This window comes from Macrotis lagotis, chromosome 6 (assembly GCF_037893015.1).
Source record: "Macrotis lagotis isolate mMagLag1 chromosome 6, bilby.v1.9.chrom.fasta, whole genome shotgun sequence".
NCBI lineage: Eukaryota > Metazoa > Chordata > Mammalia > Peramelemorphia > Peramelidae > Macrotis > Macrotis lagotis.
This window is the reverse complement of record NC_133663.1, coordinates 126,204,474-126,226,908: the sequence shown is the minus strand read 5'-3', so window position 1 is coordinate 126,226,908 and position 22,435 is coordinate 126,204,474. Positions and strand designations below refer to the sequence as shown.

At 35.6% G+C, this 22,435-nt stretch overlaps 1 protein-coding gene and 1 long non-coding RNA gene across 8 annotated transcripts in view; one reads left to right on the top strand and one right to left on the bottom strand.

The window, feature by feature from the left end:
• The window catches only part of LOC141491166 (uncharacterized), a 28,588-nt gene extending 27,030 nt beyond the window's left edge, over positions 1–1,558 (bottom strand). The window contains exons 1-3 of one of the 6 annotated variants that reach the window (XR_012469502.1): positions 1,411–1,558; positions 1,035–1,195; positions 339–619 (exon numbers count right to left, since the gene is read on the bottom strand). This is a non-coding gene — a long non-coding RNA (uncharacterized LOC141491166). Of the gene's footprint in view, positions 1–338; positions 620–1,034 lie in introns of all 6 variants that reach the window. The other 5 variants (XR_012469501.1, XR_012469500.1, XR_012469498.1 and 2 more) reach the window with 5 other exon arrangements.
• Positions 1–22,435, top strand: part of KLF12 (KLF transcription factor 12) — a 687,410-nt gene that overhangs the window by 500,186 nt on the left and 164,789 nt on the right. The window contains exon 6 of one of the 2 annotated variants that reach the window (XM_074191809.1): positions 317–8,383. The exons of the other annotated variant lie outside the window; for it this stretch is intronic. Coding sequence (XP_074047910.1) covers positions 317–498 — 182 coding nt within the window. The 3' untranslated portion in view covers positions 499–8,383. Of the gene's footprint in view, positions 1–316; positions 8,384–22,435 lie in introns of those variants that run through there. 2 annotated transcript variants of the gene reach the window in all.

Here is a 22,435-nt window from a genome sequence, read left to right as displayed (position 1 = left end):
ATGTGTGGGTGTGCTTGGTCATTACCTACACAAATGGCTTAAGCTAATTTTGGTTATAAATATGCTTCTAATCAGAATAAGGTACATCACATGAATGAAGTAGTACTTTCATTTTTGCAGATCTTTTGATAAAGATGGTTGGGCGCCATCTTTGTTGATGATAGATGTCAATGTTGCCCCCATCCCAGGAGGTGGGAAATAATCCAACAACAGTAATGGTCGACTCATGAACTGCTGGTTGAATTATTATTTAACTTTATCGAGCACCAAAGATATATTTTTTGTTGTATTTTGTTTTGTTTTGTTTTACCCCCAGGAGAAAAACCATACAAATGTACCTGGGAAGGCTGTACCTGGAAGTTTGCTCGTTCGGATGAACTGACAAGGCATTACCGCAAACACACGGGAGTGAAGCCATTCAAGTGCGCGGACTGTGATCGCAGTTTTTCCCGGTCAGATCACCTGGCGCTGCACCGTCGGAGACACATGCTGGTCTGAGGCATGCTACCTGTCCAGTGGAGCGGAGCCTAAGAGCTGGCTCTCTTAGCCACACCCCATTCAGCAGGGCTGAATCCCCATCACAGTGTTAACACAAAAGGGCATCATCATCCCATGATGTCTGAAACCAGAGCAGGAAAACGAAATGGTACTTTTCTCCTCTCTATCTGAAGGTAACCCCACCACGGCCGCCCAAGCAGCGTTCTCACGCTGGCCCGGGAGACGAGTTGACTCAGATGCTTGAAGAGACAGGCATTGTTTTTCCATGCTGTGTCCTCTACTGTTTAAAGATGTTTGTAGCTTAAACATTTTCTCAGCTGTCAGACATTTTCTTATTGATATTTTAAAAATCAGTTACCACAAATTGATGGCAAAGAGCAAGACCTTTTTAACTTGGATTATTATCGCCCAATCCTCCCCACCCCACCCCTTTTTTTGGATTACCATCTAAGTAATGTAGAAAACACGCCCAATTTATGTTACCGGCAAGCTGCATGAAAATAGATGAGAAGAATCTATTGGAGAGGTTCCATTACCTGAAAATCAAAGGGCACACTCCAGCAGACTTTTGCAGTGGTGATGGTGGCACTAAGATCTTGTCGTCATGCCATGCCCTTAAGGAAACCGACATTTAATCTCTCATTTGTTTGTTGTTGTTCGTTCTTTGTTTCATTTTTGCTTCCGTTTTGTCCATCTGCTAAAACAAAAAGGGGACAAACCATGTTTCATTTGAGGTCCAGTCCAAATGTCTGCTCTGACATGGACTAGTATAGAAATGGTTTGGGGTTGTATAGGAAGAGCCTTTCTTAAAACACACACACACACACACACACACACACACACACACACACACACACACAACACAGCAAAAAAAAAAATACTGCCCCTTTACAAAGTGAAGTTTTCTGTCACCTAGGCATCATCTCTTCTAGCCCCTAGTATTTGATTACAAGGAATCAGGAAAAGAAACTTTCTTAGACACACTGGCACCAAGGTAAGAGGTGTGGCTGTCCAAGCAAAGTCAGTGAACATGAAAAATCAGACAAAGCGGAGAAGGAAATAATGCGCCTCTTGAGGAGAAAAGCAATAATGAATAAAAGGACTTTCCTACAATAACTTCACTGAGGACTCATATTACCAATTTTCATACTTAGTAAAGGAATTGTTTAAACACACACACACACACACACACACACACACACACACAAAACACACAAACAAAACAGTTCTTTTTTGATGTCTTAGTTACTTTTACAATGTTGAGGTAATCTTTCAGTCGTTTGCTGTCCTGCTCCATTGAGTGATACAGTTAAAGATTGTGTTCCCCCTTTCATGTTTTAGAATCCATTTGGTTGCTAGAAAACCAAGGCAGGTATAGAAGGGAAGGTACCCCTACCTTACCTGGTCAACTCTCCTTGGAATAAATGAGTGGAAAGAGGATGCTCCCAGAGGAAAGACTGAAATGGTGCTAGTTTCTACTCTTGGAAAGCAGAGAAGAAGAGAATAGTCCATGGGCTCTTCTCTACAGTTTTTTGGTTTTTTTAAACTATATTTAGACTCATTGATTCCTCACTGGCTTTTGCAGGTATGCTCAATCTGGATTTCCTGCATCAAGAATTGAATAAAATTATTGCTTTCTCCCCACCCCCCCCAAAAAAAGTATGAGCTTATCTGTAATGAATCAAGTCTATGATAAATAAAGCAATATGTTACCAACAAACATCCTTTTAAAAAGAATAATTTCCTCTCTTTCACTAAGAGCTGGGGTTTTCCTCCCCCATCTCAATATGGTAAAAGAAGTTTGGTGAGTTATTTTTATTTGTTCAAGTTTTTTATAGCTTAGCTATAAAGGGTCTCCAGAAAGACCTTTGCAATATATTTTAATTATGAAAACTTGGATTCGGGAAAGGCACAAATTAACCTCACAATGATCCTAGCTCATTTTTAAGTGTTTGAACAGTCTGAAATAACTTTGGTTACTGAAGTAGCCTTGTTTGGGATTATCTTTAAATCTCTATAATCTTGTTCTGAAAAGTGACTGTTGAAGCAGGAACTAGGGACATTGAATGAAACAAGTGAGATTTGTCTCTGATAGTATTAAAAGTATTTGAAATAACATTCAAATAATAGTGAAACAGTTTTCAGGTTAAAAGCTTAGTATAAATCTATGCTCCACATTGTCTGCCAATTTTTCAGTAGAAAAATTGAGCAACTCCAAACCACCTCAGACTAGGGTTGCTGCCTTGCACTGGGTGTTACCTCCTAGAAAGTTTTTCTATCCATTACTGTGTATGACTCCCCCCCCTCTGCTCCTCATCCCCCATCCTCTCCACTCCTCAACTTCTCCTAGTCTTAATAGGAAATAACTGGCAATTTGGATAAATAGCTACTAAGACAAAAGAGAGTAATGAATCACATTCACACCTTCCCATTGCCCCACCCCCACCTCTCAAAATCAGTTGACTTCATGAGGGCTGTTCTTCCTAAAAGGGTCCATCTATTTATCTTCCCCATGCAGCATTCTTCAGTGGTTACAGATAGTTTTGGGTTTAAGATAAAGCAATAAGCCCAGTATTTATGAGTCCCTTGAGATATATATATGTATAGCTAGATTTAGATTCAGCACAGATCTAAATGATTATTTTCTTCTTTTATAAAATTGGAAAGAGGGAACAAGGGAAAACTATTCCTTTGCCTCTCCAGCAAGTGAAAGCCAGACCTGAACAGTAAGCTAAAGGAAAAGACCCGTCACTGTTCACCCTTGTCCTCTTGAACATATCATTACATCCAGTAGTTTAAAAAAAAAATGAAATCAAGCACAAATAAATAAATGAGTCACTTTAATAATTTAAAAAATTTAGATCAAAACCTAGAAACTGGAATTTATTTTGGTCAAGCTAGGTGAATAGCAACTTACTTAATAGTGAGCTTTCTGAATTCATTATGGGTATTTTGTTGCCACAAAAAATAGGAGGCAGAGTGATTTCGAATGGAAGAAAATCCCCCCCCCCCAACAGGAATGGAAAGGCCTCTGTTTTATCTCAGCACCCATTTCCTATTTCTGTTATAAGCACAGGACATAGTGAACAGAGAAAAAGGTGGAGCCCTAGGAAACGTTATGGTCTTCCTCACTGAAGGAAAGCATTTCATTTTTTTACTTAAGTTGAAGCTAGGTGTGGACATAAATGAATGCAGGTGACCTTCCCACTCTTCCTTTAATTGCTTTTCAATCTTATGATCGATGCAGAATATCTGAACCTCCATCTCTTTGCACGCTGTAGATCTCCAAAATTTCAATGGGAATTAAAGTAATGTCAAGATTAAGGATTCCAATCTTTTACATTTTAATAGATTCTCCTATCATATTCTTATTTGAGGAAAAGTTTGCTTTTTTGTCTTTCCCTTCAGTCACGCATAAATCTTAGATCCTCATTGTAACTTGCTACAAGTTCCCTGAAGGCTGTTAAGAGGGAAATCTGGACAGGCATTCACCCTAAAGCTTAGGCAGCCATGTCTGGCATCAGTTTTAGGAAACACTATAGAATAGTTGTTTTCAAAGGCAGTTGAATAACAGTAAGGTAAACCACACCATTTTTTTTTAAACAAGGGCACTTTTTTATTCACTTTAAAGTTTAAATAAGAGGTAGATAGGAAGATGATTGTCTGCAAAAGAACTTACGAAATGCCACAGTTTACTAGTGCCAGCTTCCAGATGATTAGAAAGATCATTTCACGTGTTTGAAAAAGTCTAAGAGTCAATAGCTTTTGGGGAGAAAAAACACACTCACACAATAACTTAGTGTTCTGTTTTTGAATAGAAGAATTAAAAAAACCAACTTTGAATTACCATTTCTTTTATAAATCAAAGCTATTCTGCACTTTGAAATCAATGCATTACAATGACCATTTCACAGGGATAAAGATGCAGTACTCCTTATTCTGTACTTTATAATACTTACCAAAGGTGCAGTTGAATAAATCTGGTAAGTAGAGGCCTTCAATTGTATTATATACTCCTATTAATCATGGTTTCAGCCACTTCAAAATGTGGCTGCAATATTGACGTTTAAGGGAGCTTTCCATTTAAAGTAAAAAAGGTGGCAGAGTTAACCAGTGTTAAGAATACCAGCATTCATATTGTAGGGCGGATTAAATTCTGATGGCAATGGACTTAAAAAGGTGATTTGTGAATATTAATGGACATCAAAAAAAGCCCAATGCCCATTTCTCATGGTCCAATCTCAGAATTTACCCCCTTATAAATTTAGCATGTAAAGTATACTTTCTTACTAAATCTTTAGTGGGAAGTAAAAAAGAAAAAATCTCCCTTAGTTTCATGGGGGTTATTGCATACTATTTAAAAACCTCCCTTTCCAACATAATTTGTTTATTTTTATGTATGAAGAGGCCAATGAGCTCCATCTTCTCATTCTGTTATCATTATCACCTTGCCTGCCTCTCTATATAAAGTACCCCTAAAATATGCACATGAATATACTTTTCTATACATGTAGCCAGTGGCATATCCATTTGTTCATGGATACATATTCTTACATGATAGCCAACCAAGAAGATTTTTAAAGGAAGATTTTGTAATACTCCATGCTGTCTGGAAAAATAAATTATTTACCTTACTAGGAAATCAGCTTCTATTGCTGTATATGACTTTGCCTGCATTTTATAGCTTAAAAATGTACATAACAAATTAAAACTGCTATATTTTCACAGTTTCATTAGAGAATAACATGTGTTTAGCAGCCCATGCCCATTGGTACTTTAAATATGTTAAATATTGAACAATTTCAATAGAAATCCAATTTTTAGTAAGAAAATTAAATATAAGGATACTGCATCTTTTAAAAATAGAATGAAGGTATTTTACTGTACTTGTAACAGTCTGAATATTCTGTAATATATGTGATAGTGGGAAAATATTTTCAAACTCACAATTTTACACAGGTTGTAAATAGTTTAGTGAAGTATGTTGGAGGGGAAGCTTCTAGTTTTCATCACACACACACACACACACACACACACACACACACATACATACACAGAGTTCAGATATGCCTTGTAAATCTTCCACACAATTAGCCATATTACTATAGGGTCTCAATTGTTCTACTTTGTCAGAACATGTTGAGTGTGTACAGCCAAGAGTGGCCACTTGTTTTGGTTTGTCTAGGACAGCTTCGGGTACAATGAAGTCATTTGAAGTCCCTGGAAACTGATTCCAAACTCAAAATGCCTTTGTCTGAATAGGGGAAAACAGCTGCATGGGAGTATTCTAGTGTTTAAAATGTGCTCGAGAGAGAAGTAGACAATTGTTTTATTTTCTCAGTTATCTCACTCCCTCTGCCAAAATGTTCCTTGGACAAAAGATCCCACAGTTCCAACAGGTGGTCACTCTTGGGTAATTCCAAAGGGAGTTTTTGTTCTGTTAGGTATAGCTGCATGATAACAGAAGCTATGTGATGGTAGTAGCAGTGAGAATCCCCATTTGCTGGTGACAGAGATAAGCTAATACCCATTTTTCAGAAATGAATAAAACCCCAAAGTGCCTGTCCGCATACATACATTGTAACTGATGGAATGTTCTATACTTTTCACACAGCAATAATAATGCTGCTTCATTAGACTAGCACTTATTCCCCTGATTAATTGGAAAAAAATAAATTTCAATAAATCTATTCACTTTTATGACTCCCAAAAGAACCCATTATTTTATCCTTACCATTCCAACTCTTATGTATCATTTACCTTAAGTAAAATGTTGTTATTCATGCAAAGGAAGAATGCAGATTTAATCAAGAAAGCCTACAATATGCAGTGGCAATTCAAATTATAGCTTGTTATGGGTTTTTTTTTTTTTACCCTGAGCTCATAAAGGATTTCCAATGAATCATACCCGGTATTCTCTGAGAGGAAGATGCGTGATAGCCAATAAAAATAAACATTACTAGATACTTCAGCTGGTAGGAGACATTATTAAATGTAAAACTTTTTGTTTTTTTGTTTCTTTTTCCACTTTCACCTGTTTTTCTCATGTCTTTGGGTGAACAAAATCTACATCATTTTTATAGAAAAACTAGTGGAGTACTTAGAACATTTAGGGATATCAGCTAATCACTCAGTCAAGGTTTGCAGAGCAGTCCAAAAATTACTCTGTTTAATTGCATCATTTCCCCCATTTCCCCATTCCCAGATATTTCACTACTAAACCATGGAGTCATGGTTGGCATTAGAGAATGATGTGGTTTGGACAATGTGAGCCCTGTTAGCACCTCTGCTCCACATCGCAAAGTGTTGTTCTTGTCAGTTAAAATTTAAGTTCTTCAGAGCCGAAGAAGCTCTGAACCTTGATAAGAGATGTTGATGAAGTGTGAACGGGGAGTTAAGTTCTCTTCCATTTATTTTATCCAAATCAAGATTTAAGTAAACCCAGGTCATGTATTTAACTCCTCTCAGAATCTTAAGAGGAACAGAACTGGAGCAATGGAATCCAGAACAAAGTCCTAATGAGGAAAGGATCTTGCATTTCCTTCACAAAATTCTTCATCTTCTTAAGGAAAGATCTTCTGAATGTAGTTATTGAGCCATACATATTGAACGAAGGATGAAAAATGCAGTCAGTTGTCTGGATACTGCCAATCATGATTATTTCTCTAAATAGGTGGATCTACCCTAAAATCCAAGCATCTCATTAGAGGTTACATCTTTCTTCAGAATGTTTGGCATTGTGTCTCCCCAGACACAAATTTGATGAAATGAGTTCAATCATTCAGGCCAAAATAAGTTATTTATTTGACTTTCTGTTGGCACAATCTAGCAACTTGATTGAATTCTCTTCTTCACTTTTCATTCAAATAGCTTTTTTCCAAGATTGAGTTTATTCTTCTAAATGTTCACCTCATTATAACTAATATCATAGCCTCCCAAGAACTACCTGTCCAATGGTGAATGAAGATGTACAAACTGCCATGCTAGTATAATGAGCATGTATTCAAAAGTAATCATCCTTTTTCAGCATTATCATTTTACAGCAGTCTCTTAAGATGTTAAATAGTTTTGAACACAAATTGATGTTTATGATAACAATCATGTTGAAGTTGAATTTTGTAAATAGAAATGAGACAAATTCAGATTTTTTCTTCCCCTATCTCCTAAATGATAAAATTCTGACAATGTTGGTCCATTGATGTACTAATAGAATTTGAAAACATTCAGAACAATTGAGTTTCCTAAATTATGAAATTATGATATTTCTCCCTGGTATACTTGGAGTGGGAATAGGAAGAGGGGAGGGGGAGAAAGAAAGAAAGAGAGAAACCTACATAAACAAACTCCCTTCTGTGTTGAAAGGCAACATTCTGAATACAGACTCTACTCTAGGTGGTCATTGTTCACCATTAGTTAGGTTTCACAAGCAATAATTTTTAAAAACATAAAAACCACAAACCTAAATGAGCTGAAAAATGATGAATTGTAGAAAGAATCACATCAGGACTTTCTCATTCTAGTTTTCATCACCAGATGTTTAAATGTGTATGAAACAACAGACTTTGTACTAAGTGTGAGGATGTAGAACAAGTAATTTCCTATGTGAATTGATTAGTTGCCTTTACCAATGACCAGTTTAAAACTCTTCAAAAATTACATTTGTGGGGGCGGCTAGGTGGTGCAGTGGATAGAGCACCAGCCTGGAGTCAGGAGTACCTGAGTTCAAATCTGACCTCAGACACTTAATAATTACCTAGCTGTGTGGCCTTGGGCAAGCCACTTAATCCCATTGCCTTGCAAAAAAAAAAAAAAAAACCCTAAAAAAAAAGAATTACATTTGTGGAGAGAGGCACAATTTAAAACTAAGTAAAAGGAATGACCACAATCTACAAAGATGGGTTTTACAAATGTGAGAATACAAAATCTTTCATTCCTTCATATTCCATTCTTCAAAAGGGATAGCCTAAAATATAGAGGAAATTTTTGCATCCTGAATTATTGAATCTTTGATTTACTTGGTTTCCATAGCAGAATTTGTATGCTATTCTATTTGTAATGATGCTCATACAGCTTTCTTAAATTGTATTACATTGCATAGGTATTGTCAAAATGGGGCACTGGTGCCTATAGTCAAGGCTCTTTCCTACAACCTGTTTGTTCATAGTTTGTCACATTTGAAACTTAAAGAAAAAAAACACCAAAGGGAAGGTGACTGTGAAGAAAATCCTTTGTATTTCTTTTTTTCCCACATCTGTGTGGAACAGATTACATCACATCACAAAGCAACTCACTAAAGGAAGTGACAGAAGTATTTACAAAACCAGCTTGAAAAACATTGTGTTACCTATTATGTCATATTGGATCATAATGCAATTACATACATATATATTTATATATTTTATATATAAATATATATAGTATGTTATAACATGTCCATTTGGGAAAAAAAAAAGAAAGAAACCAGCAAATTCATGTTTGTCCATAGCCAAAAGCCTGCTCCGAACTTTCTGTGTTGTGAAGAGATCAGACAAGACCACCTTTAAGATACCCACCTGCCACTTAAATACAACTTAGTTATAATTAGTAGTAGTCTAGACACTGCTTTTTTGTGGGGGAGGGGAGGGGATCCATTCAGAGATCATATTCTTTTGAACAATTCTCACAGCTGTATTTGAAGAAACAAGAGAATAAAGAAAAACATAATCATTGGCCAAATCAAGTAGGCATTACCCCCCCACACCCCTTAACAATTATTAGCTCATTACTTTAGTACATATGATAATTGGGTCATAAGATCTTTCTGTGTAAAAATTTTTTTTAAAAACCCACCCCCATAGTTTGAAAATTTTCATTCTAGGATTGGAGCCTCTGAACAAGAAATTGAATAGATGCACAGCACCTGATTCACTTTGCTGGGATGTAGGGGAAAGAAGAGTTTTTCTCAAAGCCCACTGAAAGATAAAACTCCCCTGTGAGACTAGAAAGCAAATGTATTAATTCTTCGAATCTTCTTTTGTTTTCTGTTCAGAGGGTTTTTAATTGCAAAGAAATTTATTTCTTCAAAGCTCATCTAAAGATCTAATTTCCCAATAGTTTCCTCTGCATTTATATACTATGTAGTGTTTAGACAACACCTGTTATAAGTTTATTAATATTATGTAAGTGTTGTTCTTGTATTTATGTATAGTGTATGTATTGTAAATATACTCAGAGCTTTTTTTTTCTTTTACTGTAAAATGGTGATTTTGCCCTATGATAATGTAAAGGGAGACCCTCCTAATGAAATTCTGTCAGAGGATGATTATTCCAGTCTATTCTCAGAGATTTAAATGAACAAGTGTTATCGTTTTTAATGGTGTCTCAGACATATTCTGTTGGTGCATTGCTTTTCTGTATTCAACTTTCCTATGAATTGAGCTGTGAACTGAAATAGAATTTAACCCTTTAAATGTATGCATTTGTATAATTATCTGAATGAAGGCATGAAGGTTAAATAAAGCATTTTGTATGGAACAAAACTCCCTAATTATTACTGTGGATGACTCAGACACTCTGGAAAACATAGTTATTAACTATTCTAATTAAACCTTTGTTATGAAACCTTTTGACCATTTGCGTATATAGTAATTGAAAAAAAAAAAGCAGGATTTGCCCCCCAAAATGAACTACACTTTTATTTCAGGATGAAAAATGTGGAGATGATCCTAAAGTCCTTTTACATTCTCCTTGATAATTAGAACTAAAAAAATTAATCTAGAAATGCTAAGTAATGAAAAATACATCATTCTAAGGTTCTGTAAATGGATCCAAATGAAATGTACTCGCCAGTTTAATGATCATATATAGATTTGGTAAATGCAAAACCCAGTCTTTGCATATGTATAGGAATGAGAACTTGTAGGGGCATGTTGAATATGGCCATTAAAAACCAATCTGTTGTCTAAATAGTATAATAACTACTGTAAAAAGCCCTAGAGAAAGTTTCTGAATTTTCAGCTATATTTTATTCATATGACTGAAATGAATTGTACCTGCTATGCATAGGCTAAAACTCTAGTGAGAAAAATACAGAGAAATCACAATCTGTACCCTCAAGAAACTTATTCATCTCAAAGAAGGAAGAGATAGATTACATATGCACAAATAATTATAACATTATTTAAAAGAATTAAGAGTAGCCTAAATACAGAGGACATGAGAGATTATAGGAGACAATGCCAGAGAAGAATATTATAAGAAGTATTACCACCAATAATAATGCTATGTTTTATATATATATATATATATATATATATATATGTATATATATACATATATAAATTTATTTGTGGAATAATGAATGAAACAGCATTAAGTGTTTATTGTAAGTAATGCACTGTAATAAGCACAGGGAAGCAAAAAGAAAATAAAGGCAATTTCTGTTCTTGAAGTGCTCACATTCTTTGGGGTAGACAAAACCTAAGGGAGATTTTACCTGCAAGTCAGACAAAAAGTCTCATTGATAGAGTACAGAAGCAAAGTAGATAGTGATAAATCTTCATTAATAAAAACTATAGTTTTATTTTCATTTATTATAATCCATATCACTATATTTATATATGATAAATTACATCTACATATGTCATATTCTACTAGATATTAGAGTGTCTTCTTCATGTTGCTAAATAATCACATTCTTAGGGGCAGCTAGGTGGTGTAGTGGATAAAGCACCAGCCTTGGAGTCAGGAGTACCTGGGTTCAAATCCGGTCTCAGACACTTAATAATTACCTAGCTGTGTGGCCTTGGGCAAGCCACTTAACCCCATTTGCCTTGCAAAAACCTAAAAATAAATAAACAAATAAATAAATAAGTAATCACATTCTTATGTAGGAACTATTTTTCTGATATTGAACTATGTGACAAGGACTAGGATGTTGGTGACAGGAGCTTCCTTTTCTGGGCCTTCAGTAACTATGTCTGCTATGGAAGAAGCAGCTGCTGCACCCCAGATGTATTTGTAAGGTCCATCTCTACAATGACTAATTCATGATGATGATTCTTTGGGAAATGGGTCAATGACTTGGACAGTGTTACTCCTCCATCGACTCTCAGGCACAATGTCCTGGGCTATTTCCAAGTAAATCAGAGGACAAGTGGTGGGGATGGTTTGAATTACCCTGTCTCTTCCTCACAGTATTTTGTGAAAAATGGCTGGCCCTTCCTCATAGGGAATTTTGCCCTAGATAACGATTATTGGAGCTTAGCAATAATCAGCACCAGTGGTCTGAGGGGCAGTGCTGCCCCCCCACCAAAATCCTGTGCTTACTTACCAATGGCCACTGATAACACAAAATGATTGATGTTTGTAGTGGTGGTGGTACAGACGATCAGTGTTTGGTCTTGATGCTGGTACATTCTCCATAGGGTTTGCTCCCTTGTAGTGATGACTGTGGAAACAAGATCACTGCTCAATGAAGCATTGCTCTTCCTGAAAATAGCTCAGCATCCCAAGTTGTCTCCAGTGGAGCATGAGGGAGGTGGTGATTAAGGTGGTGGCAGTGCCAGTGGTTTGACTAAGCTGATATATTCTTTTATGTGTCAAACCATTTGTCTCAGAGTACATTACTGCTTCCTACATAAGAATAATGTGATTATTTAGCACCATAAAGAACACACTTTAATTAATATCTTGTAGAATACTGAACTTGGAATTAAAATGACCTAAATTCATTCTTGCCTCAGACACTATGATGAAGCTAAACTAGTCACTTAATCTCACTCACCCTCATTGGGGATTCATAGCACTACCTCACAAGATTGTTGTGAGGATTGAAAGACATAACATATTTAAAGCTCTTTGCAAACTTAAACTCCTACATATATTTTTGCCATCAGTATTGTTATGTATTTTCAGTAAACCCAGAGCTACATATTATCTCTATTTCACACATAGCAAATCAGACATACATAGGTATAAATTCACAGTAAATGTAAAACAGAAAACTTGGCCTCCTCAATTCCTGGATTTTTCCTGACCAGTTCTAATCGCTTCTCACTGAACCCAGAAACTTGTAAAAGTGGTTCAGATGCATTGAAAATGATTTTCTATGAACTCCATTTTCAGGGTTCTTTACTTAGAGAAAACTCTTTTCCTACCAAAATAAAGTCAACATATCAAGCAAACCTGCTTAATGGATTATGTCTTCCCAAAGTCCTATTTGAATTCTGCAAGTGAATCTCAAAATATCAATCACCCACTAGGTAACAGTTCTGTTATGACAACAGATATAATGAAATAAACAACAGGGATCATTGATACTATAACTAGTTTGAAGTTTGTAGGATTTATATAAATGTCAATTGTTATTATTGTGAGGTACTTATAAAAACAGGGGAAAAAAGTCTTAGTTACTTCTTTTGAACTTTTCTTTCTAATTGAGTTATTCTAAAAAGTGATATTATTAGAAAAGTTCCCAGAAAGCCAAGAAATCATGTTTAGCAGGAAACCAAGAAATATTTTCTGAACTTAGTGGACTGCAATTCTGATCCCTTTCATTCCTGCTTTGCCAAGAATGAACCACACGGGTGTTACCATACTGGAGAGATGGGTGCTAAGCTGAAAAAAATGGGCTCAACCCATTGAGAGTTGGTTTAATGTCACCCTAAGGAGATCATTAAATCGATGAGCATTCATTAATTGCTCTGGGAAACTAAGAATTAATAGCTCCAGACTCTGGAAATACAAAACCCTGCTTTCCCCAGTTCACTAGGAGGGTCTATAAACAGGTCATCTGGGCAAATAAGTTAAGAGTAATCTCTCACATCTCTATTACACTTTAGAGTTTACGAAGAACTTTCCTTATCAGAAACCTGAAGTCAGTACTCAGTAGGTGAGACAGCTATAGCCCGGAGGGATTAAGTGACCTTTTGGGGTCACAGGGCAGGTGAAAAGTGCTCATTCTACAGGTAATGGGTTCTCCAACACCAGAGATCTTCAAGTAGAGGCTCTAGGATCATTGTTAAGAATATTTTACCCATTGCCTTGAAAAATCTAAAAAAAAAATATTAACAAAGAATATTTTAGATGGAATTTTTGTTAACTACTGTTACCAATGACTATTGAAGCCATTTCCAGTTTTCAAGTTTTGTATCTCTGTAATAGTAAGACACTAAGGATCCAGGTTGGGTAAGAAACTTATGCTTAAAATTTAAAGTGACTGTGTTTTCCACTAGATCATTCTGCCTGCTTTTCAGATGTCCAGCTCAGATTGTATTCAATATATTTCCTCAGACTCCCCAAAATTGAGGAGGTATCCTCATGCTCATACCAAATTCATTTTTGGACAAAAAAAAAGATAAAAATTTAAGTAGGAAAACCAGGGAAAGTTTTATGGAATGGTTAACATCTCAGCCAATTCAAATATACACAAATAATCTTGGACAGATATGCAAATGAACATTGGGTTGGGCCAGAATTAAAACAGGAGGAGAGGAGCAGGTTAGAATACCCTTGGAAAATCGCAAAGTTTCTTTGATAATCCTCAATATCTTCCTGAAAAAGAAACCTACCTTTTTTCTTTCTTTTTTTTTTTTTAGATTTTTGCAAGGCAAATGGGGTTAAGTGGCTTGCCCAAGGCCACACAGCAAGGTAATTATTAAGTATCTGCAACTGGATTTGAACCCAGGCACTCCTGACTCCAGGGCCAGTGCTTTATCCACTGCACCACCTAGCCACCCCAACCTACCTTTTTTTCTATACAAATCTATTCACCACTTAATATTTCTTGGTTGATTGAGCAATATATAGCATATAGCAAATAAGGAACTATGAAAGGCTAGAGGGGATAGTCAGTTTGTTAACTGACTGTCAAAAAAAGGAATTATGAAAAAAAAGATAGGGATTGAGACTGGTTCTGTGATTTCACTGGAATGAGGAACTCCTACACGTGGAAATTCCCCTTGAGTAAAGGATGTGATCAGAGAAATAAGCAAAAAATTATATAAACAAAACTTGAGTTGAACATGGCACAAGGGCAAGGAATAACCAGTGAACAAGTTTTATGTTTCACAATATCAGGAAAAGACAAGTAAAAAACAATACATGTTAAATGGACCCTTTCTGATGAACATGTGAGAGAGATGAAAGAATAAAACATGTTGTGCAGAGAGACAATTGTGGCCTGCACCATGGAGGAGATATTCAAATCACTGAGGTCACAAATCTACTTGATGATTTGAACATGATAGGAAAAATTCCCAACGCTTTGTACTATTCAAAAGTAGAATGGGCTACCGCCAAGGGGCTTGTTGTTGGGGGTGGAGTAGAAGAGGGTGGTTGTTTAATAGATTTCTTCTTCAGGTGTGAGTGGTGAAGATGACTTCAGAGATTCCTTCCAAGTCTGAGATTGTGTGATATTTTGACCTGGATATTTCAGCCAAGGATGGGATTATTATTTTTCTAAATTCTTTGGATTGCCCTTTTTCACTTTGTGATCATGGATACAGTTTCAGCTCTTATCTTAAAGGTCCCATGACATAATAGAGTTTCTTGTATTTAGCGTAGTAACTGAGGTTCAAACTATGACTTGGACATTTACTAGTTGTGTGGCCCTGGGCAAGTCATTTAAACTCTCAGTTCTTAGTTTCCCCAGTCTTTATATTTGTGGGAGCGGGTAGGTGTTTAAGACATATTTATGCTATATACCTCCCAAGGCAGTTATGAGAAAAATGTTTCATAAATGTAAAAGCATTATATAAATGTAAATTATGATCAATTTAAACATTGGCCACCTCTCTGCTATATTTTTCTTTCCTATTGAATAAGATCTGGGAAATAACAGCCTGTAGTAGTTAAACTACAGAAACAACAATGTGCTTTTAATTTTAATGCACTGGGGTTTTATCAAGCAGACAAAGAAAGTATATACAATATAGGACTAGAAAAAAAAAGTCATGCTCCTTAAAAAACGACTTACTACCCAAATGACCTTTAGTATTTTTCTTACCATATAGCATATTGTCCTCCCACCAAAGATGCTACCATTTCCTTCCACACAATAAACCACTTGTTCTTTCCCAGTATTCTATCTGGGTTTAAAATTTTTCTCTCCCAATGGGGTAATAAACATATCTTTCATCACTTCCCGTTTAGAATAAGTTCTCCTCCAATGAACACCTACACAAAATATACTCTTGACCAAATGTCTGTTTCCCAAAACTTATATTTTTCTGTACATCACCATTTTAATGTTCTTCTTTCCTTTAGTAAGGTTCAAAATATTAAATATCAATTAATAACTTTAGAGTAATTAACAAAAATCAATACATAATAAGTAGTTTTCCATAAACCAATGATAGTAAATCTGGATCTTTAAGGGTTGCTGCATATTAGTCAAATAGCAGAGACATTCAAGAAATTGCTTAGTAGATACTGCCATGTTTCTATTTATTGCTGTAACTTCATTTGTCAAATATTTATTTCTTCATATTGTCCAATCAATAGTGCAAAGATGTCTAATGTGGCATACACTTGGTCTGAATTCCTGCGAGCAACTACAAGACTATTAGCATGTCCATGGTCTCAATGGAGAAACTGAAAAAAAAATATGGTTTTTTGTTCACTTTAGAGGCATGGTTTTCCCACTTACTTGTGGTTCTGTTCCACTCTAAGCAAATTCCTTGCATTAGTGACTTCATGGGCTATATTATATTCTTGGGATCTCTAAAACTGTTAAGGAGTGTATCCTGTCATCTTGGGATAAAGAACTAGGGTTGTCCATCTTGAACAAGAGAAAACTCAATGAAGATTGAGACAGCTGTCTTCCAGTTTGAAAGTCTATCATATGGAGGAGAGATTAAACATGTTCTTTCCTTTAAAGAATAAAACTAGGAACATTAGGTTAAAGTTGAAGTAAGGCAAATTTGAACTTAAGGGAAATCTTAATAAGTTGTTGATGTGCTGGAGTTTTCTTGGCAAAGCTATTATAGTAGTTTGCCATTTCCTTCTACAACTCATTTTACAGATGAAGAAACTGAGGCAAACAGGGGTGAATGACTTGCCCATGTCACTTAGCTAGTATGTGTATAAATTTGGTTTGAACTCATGTCTTCTGACTCCAGGTCCAATGCTCTATCCACTGAAATCTCTCTTAATAAGATGTAAATGTAAAGGACTACCTCAGAAAGCACTGGATTCCCCTCATTAAGTCAATTAATTAATCAACAAGCATTTATTAAACACCTACTGTTTATCAGGCTAGTTGTACTAGTCACTAAGAATACAAAGGGGAAAAAAGCCAAAACAGTTCTTACCCTCAAGGATCTTTTAGTTTAGCCTGGGAGACAACACACACACACACACACACACACACACACACACACACACACACACACTACATGTTACATGTATGTTATGTATATATCTGGGTATATACATGTATGTGTGTATCTATATGTAGATATGCGTGTATGCATAGATACACATATATGTGTGTGTAAAAATCAATGCAAAGTAATATGGGCAGAAAGGCACATGGGAAATCAAAAGAGGTCTCATATAAAAGATAGCCTTTAAGTTGAGCCTTGGAGAAATTATGCAGTCTGAGAGAGGTATGGGGGAAAGTACATCCCAGGAATGAGGGATTGCCATTACAAAGCCATACCTTCTAATGTATGAAGAAGGACAAGAAAGCCAGTATGGCAGGACCACAGTGTCCATGGAGGAATTGTTTGGTCATTAATGATGGAATGTAGCTTAAAACTCGATTGGTAAATGCTTAAAATGTCAAACCTAATAGTTTACATTTTATCTTAGAGATAATAGGAAGCTGAGTTTAAGTAGGAGAGTGATATAGTTAGATTTTTCAACTTAGAAAAATCAATTTGGCATCTTTGTGAAGAATAAATGGAGAAGGGAGATTTGAGGCAGGAAGATCAATTAGGAAACTAATGCAATAAACCGGATGAGCTATGATGAGGATCTGAACTAGGATTGTGCCTGGGTAAAGGGGAAAGAGGTTAAATGTGAGTTGTAAGTGTGGATTTAGAAACAAGAAGATGTAGCTGTTGAGTGGATATGGGAGGTAAGAGAAAGGGAGGAATCCAGAATGACGTTGATGTTGCAAACCTGAAACTGTTGCAAAAAATGTTGATGCCTGCAGGTTTACAAAACATTTTACCAAAATCTCATTTGATCCTCACAACCCTGGCAGGTAGGTACTATTATTATCCTCCCTTTATACATACATATACATACATATATAGGGCTAAACAATTTGCCCAGGGTCACACAACTCGTATCTGTGACTGAATTTGAACTCAGGTCTTCCTGACTCTAGTTCCATGTCAGAATCAGGAAGACCTGAGTTCAAATTCAGTCACAGATACTTACTAGTTGTGTGACCCTTGTTATGGAGGAATTTTTTTTAAAGTATAGGTTGGAGAAATAACCAATGGGGTCCCTTCTAAATCTAATATTCTTTGATTCTAAATTTAATCTTACAAAAAAGCCAGTCTCCATGGGAATTTCTGTAACTGTAAATTCTTCTTATCTTTCAGATAAAAAGAAAGATTAGAAAGATTCAGATTGTTCACTAATGTCATACACATGCTCACCATTTTAGAAACTATTTTCATCAAGGCATTCACTTGTTAGTGAAGTAAACATATGTGATCAAGGAAATTGCTTTGCATACAGCGTTCTCTCTGATCTGAGTTCTGTTATATTCTCTTCATCTTAGGTTGTGCAGATCTTTGACTTCTGCTGACTAGGTAGAATCTTAGAAGAGAAACATTTTTAATCCTTCTCTTCAAAATGTTGGGTTTTTTTCCCCAAACCAGGAAAGTGACTTAGAACAGAATCAACAGCTTATTCCCTTAAATGTTGCCTAGAGGGCTAGAGCTTTGAGACCTCATGCTATCCTTCCTCTCAAATTGAATAGGTTGGAACAGATCAACAATTCAAAAAAATTAATGACTTCCCCTCTGCACTAACATTAGTTTTGCCATTTCTTCCCACATTATTATTTCCTGTCTTTTGTATAAAATTCTGTGGAATATTAAAATTGAAAAGGACAAATGCAGTTTAAAAGAAATAAGTATTTTTGTATTTGCTCCCTGGCCTTTTCCATGCTGATAAAAATATTTTTCTTCAACTAAAGCCACTATGAATATATATATCTTTGAAAGTATTTTTAAAATTCACACAGATGAAGACATTTGATAACATGGTAAAATCAAATCAACAAGTCAATAAACATTATCAAATACCCCATGTACCATGCATCCCAGTACATAAATATTGCAGATATAAAAAAAAGCAAAACCTTTCTTCTTCCCTCAGAAGTTCACATTCTAATGTGAGAGACAAAATGCAAGCAACTATGTACAAACAATATCTATATATATATATATATATATATATATATATATATATATATATATATATATATATATATGGTAAACTGGAGGTGATCTCAGAGAGAAGGCATTAGTATTGAAAGGGACTAGGAAAGGCATCTTGAAAAAGATGGAATCTTAGCTGAGACTTGGAGGAAGCCAGACAATTCAGGAGGCAGAGCATTCTAAGTGTGATTGTTGCTGTTGTTCATTCATTTTTGCAACTCTTCATGACCTCATTTTTGGGATTTCTCAGCAAAGATTATGAAGTAGTTTGACATTTCTTTCTACAGTTCATATTTGGAGATGGAAAAACTGAACCAGAGTTAAGTAACTTTCCCAGGGCCATATAGCTAGTAATTGTCTGAAGCTGGATTTGAACTCATGAAGGTGAATCTTCCTGATTCCAAACCTAGTGCTCTATCCACCGTGCCCACCTAGCTGCTGACAAGTATATCTGACAACTTGTGAAAAGGAACAGAGTTGGGAGTATCTGCAAGGAACAGCAAGAAGGCCAGGGTCACTGGACCATAGAATTTGTAGAAGGGAGTAGTGTGTAAGACTGGAACAGATCATGAAAGGTTTCAAAAACCAGAGAATTTTACATTTGACCTTAGAGAGAACAGGAAGACATGGGGGGTGGAGAAGTGGTTGGAAGAGGGGAAGGTTATAGGGTCAAACATGGGTTTTTGTAAGATAAAATTACTGACCAGCTCTACTTCACTGTGATCCTAGAGAGATGACTGCATATTGAGACCTAGACTTGATCTCATCTCTCTTGGAATGTGTTTCCCTAAGTCCCTTTCTCTAAAGAAATATGTCTCCTGAGATTTTGCTTAGGGATCTACAATGTGGTATGGGAGGGTCTCTTTTTCCCTTGTAAAAACTATTGAGTGATGGTAGAAACTCTTTTGATGTCTTTTCTCTGTATTTAATCACTTGGCTTTCTGTGTAGGAACAGAATATCACTGGGCAAAAACGCATCATAAAGTCCCAGAGTAGATACAATGCAAATACTAAAATCCATTTATTGTAAAGCCCTATAAATCTAAGTTAAACATAAATTGCTGTTTAATCTTTACATACAGGTAAGTCTCAAGGTTAACTACCTCTATAAGACTTACATAGGCTTTTGTAATTTGTCATTGGTAAAGTTTCTTATCAGTTGAAGACAGGGTCCCTGAGGAACATTTAATATAACCCTTCTTAGCATGCCTGTGAGAGTATCATTAATGCGAGATTCATCTGCCTTGAATATGATAAATCATTTCATTTCCATCTGTCTCTTGGAGAAAGCAACTTATAAATGTGACATGTTCTATTTAAATGTATAGAGGACTGACAAGTAACTTCCACTGGTTGTTGACAAAGTACGTCCTTATAACATTTTCATTCCAATAATGAAAAAAAGATTTGCCACTAAGAAATAAAGTTTATTCTTTGCCTTGGATAATGAATAATAAGGAAGTAGAAGGATAGTTCCAAGTAGTAAAGGACTGAAGGAGAAGGGATATTATAATCTTACACTATTACAGTAGATACATTTAAATAACTAAAAGTTTTGGCACTTTTGACATATTCAGTTCAATAAATTTTAAGTAAAGAACTTTACAACATGTTAGGAATACAAAAATGAAAAATGACACCATCCATGCCTCTAGAAATTAAAAGTCTAAGGACTTTAGGGTAGGGTATTTTGGGGGTTGACATGTACATAAATATATATACACAATCCAAATGGTATGATCAAAAGAGCAATTCAAAGTCCTATGAGAAAATTTGAGGAGGGAAAATTCACTTTCATTTGGGAGATATAATGAAAGTCTTCCCAGAGAATGTAGCAGTTGAACTAGGTTTTGAAAGAAAACAAAAATGAAGTCCAGTGATTAAGACAGAATTAAGATTCTAAAATCTTTGATTATCCTCCAAATTTTCCCATTGGCTTAACTTTGGGTATAATCCATAATGGATTTTCTTTGTAAAACAGAGGTGAACATTTGTATTTATAAGACTTTATTAGGGAATTTCAGGATAAAAGAGACTAAATGTAAGGTGCAAGAATGACATAATCATAGGCAAAATGATTTCAGGGACATGAGGAAGGTGTTCTCCCCCCCACCAAATTGCCTATCTAGATTCTTTCCTTGTGATTCCTAAAATTCTCCAATCAAGCTTCATTCTTTTGATTTAAAGGTGTTATCTTGGGGAGGAAATTTTTTTTATTTTATGCTTTGAAAAGGATTTTTTAATGACAATGGCATACAATAAAAAAGGAAACTTTTACAAGATACCATAAAGCATGAAAAAACCCCATGAAGAACTGAAATGAAAAGAAAAAACAGACCTAGATCATAAATCTTGTAGTTACAAAGAACTACATGATTTAGATCCCATCTTCCCCTGGAGAAATAGATGGATAGACAGATGATAGATAGATAGATAGATAGATAGATAGATAGATACATACATACATACATACATACATACATACATACATAGACAGACAATATAAAACAAGCAGCTCTTAATAAACATCTTCTTTGGACTGGAAAATGTGGTAAATTCTGAGGATACATAGAAGTGTACTTGACCCCAAGATGCTTATCTGTTAATAAGGAAAGATAACATATTAAAAAGAGCTAGAAGTAAGATGGAAGGGAGAGAAGGGAGAGATTGAACAGACTAAGACATGATGTTGAGATTCTTGGGGATTTTGGTTCCAGGCAAGATAAGAACAAAGTTCAACTTCAGTTCAGAGGTGGAGTCCAAGGTTGTGGGGGTGGAGAGATGAGAATGATGACCCAGAATGTAGGCAGCCTGGTATAGGCATAGTTACAAAGGACTGATGTCTACCCTGCCCTCATCAAAAAAATATAAAAAATATATTTTTGTCCTATTAAAATGAAAATATGCATTGGAGGGTAAACCAGTATGCTTTAACAATAATTTACATCTTACAACAGTAGCATATAATAAAACCCTTAAATGGAAAGAATCTCCACCATTTACATACGTGAAAAATGTACATCAGAAAGGGGAACCCATAAAATGCTGCCTAATCCCTTTAAATACTTGAAGAAAGTCACTCCCTACCTCCAATCATTCTTTCTCCAAGCTACCCATCCACATGCTACAAATGATCATGTCTTGACCACTAGATGTTTCAATATCCTGTTTGCTCATTTCATCCCAATCCATATTGCCTATGCAAGAGACTTTATTCATTCAGTTTTTGTAGTATTCATTCAGTTTTTGTTTTTGAGATATTCTATAATGGCCTATGAGCTTCAGAAGGAAAATAGAAACATAAAAAAGTGAAATTACAGTGGAAAGAATACTGGCTTTGGAATTAGAAGTTGTCAATCGTTTCAGTGATATCTGACTCTTTGTGATTCCATTTGGGATTTTATCAACAAAGATATTGGACTACTTTGCCATTTCCTTCTCCACTTCATTTTAAAGTTGAGGAAACTGAGGCAAAAGGTTAAGTGATTCACCCAGATAGTAAGTGTTTAAGGCTAGATTTGAAGTTAGGTCTTCCTAACTCCAGGTCTAGCACT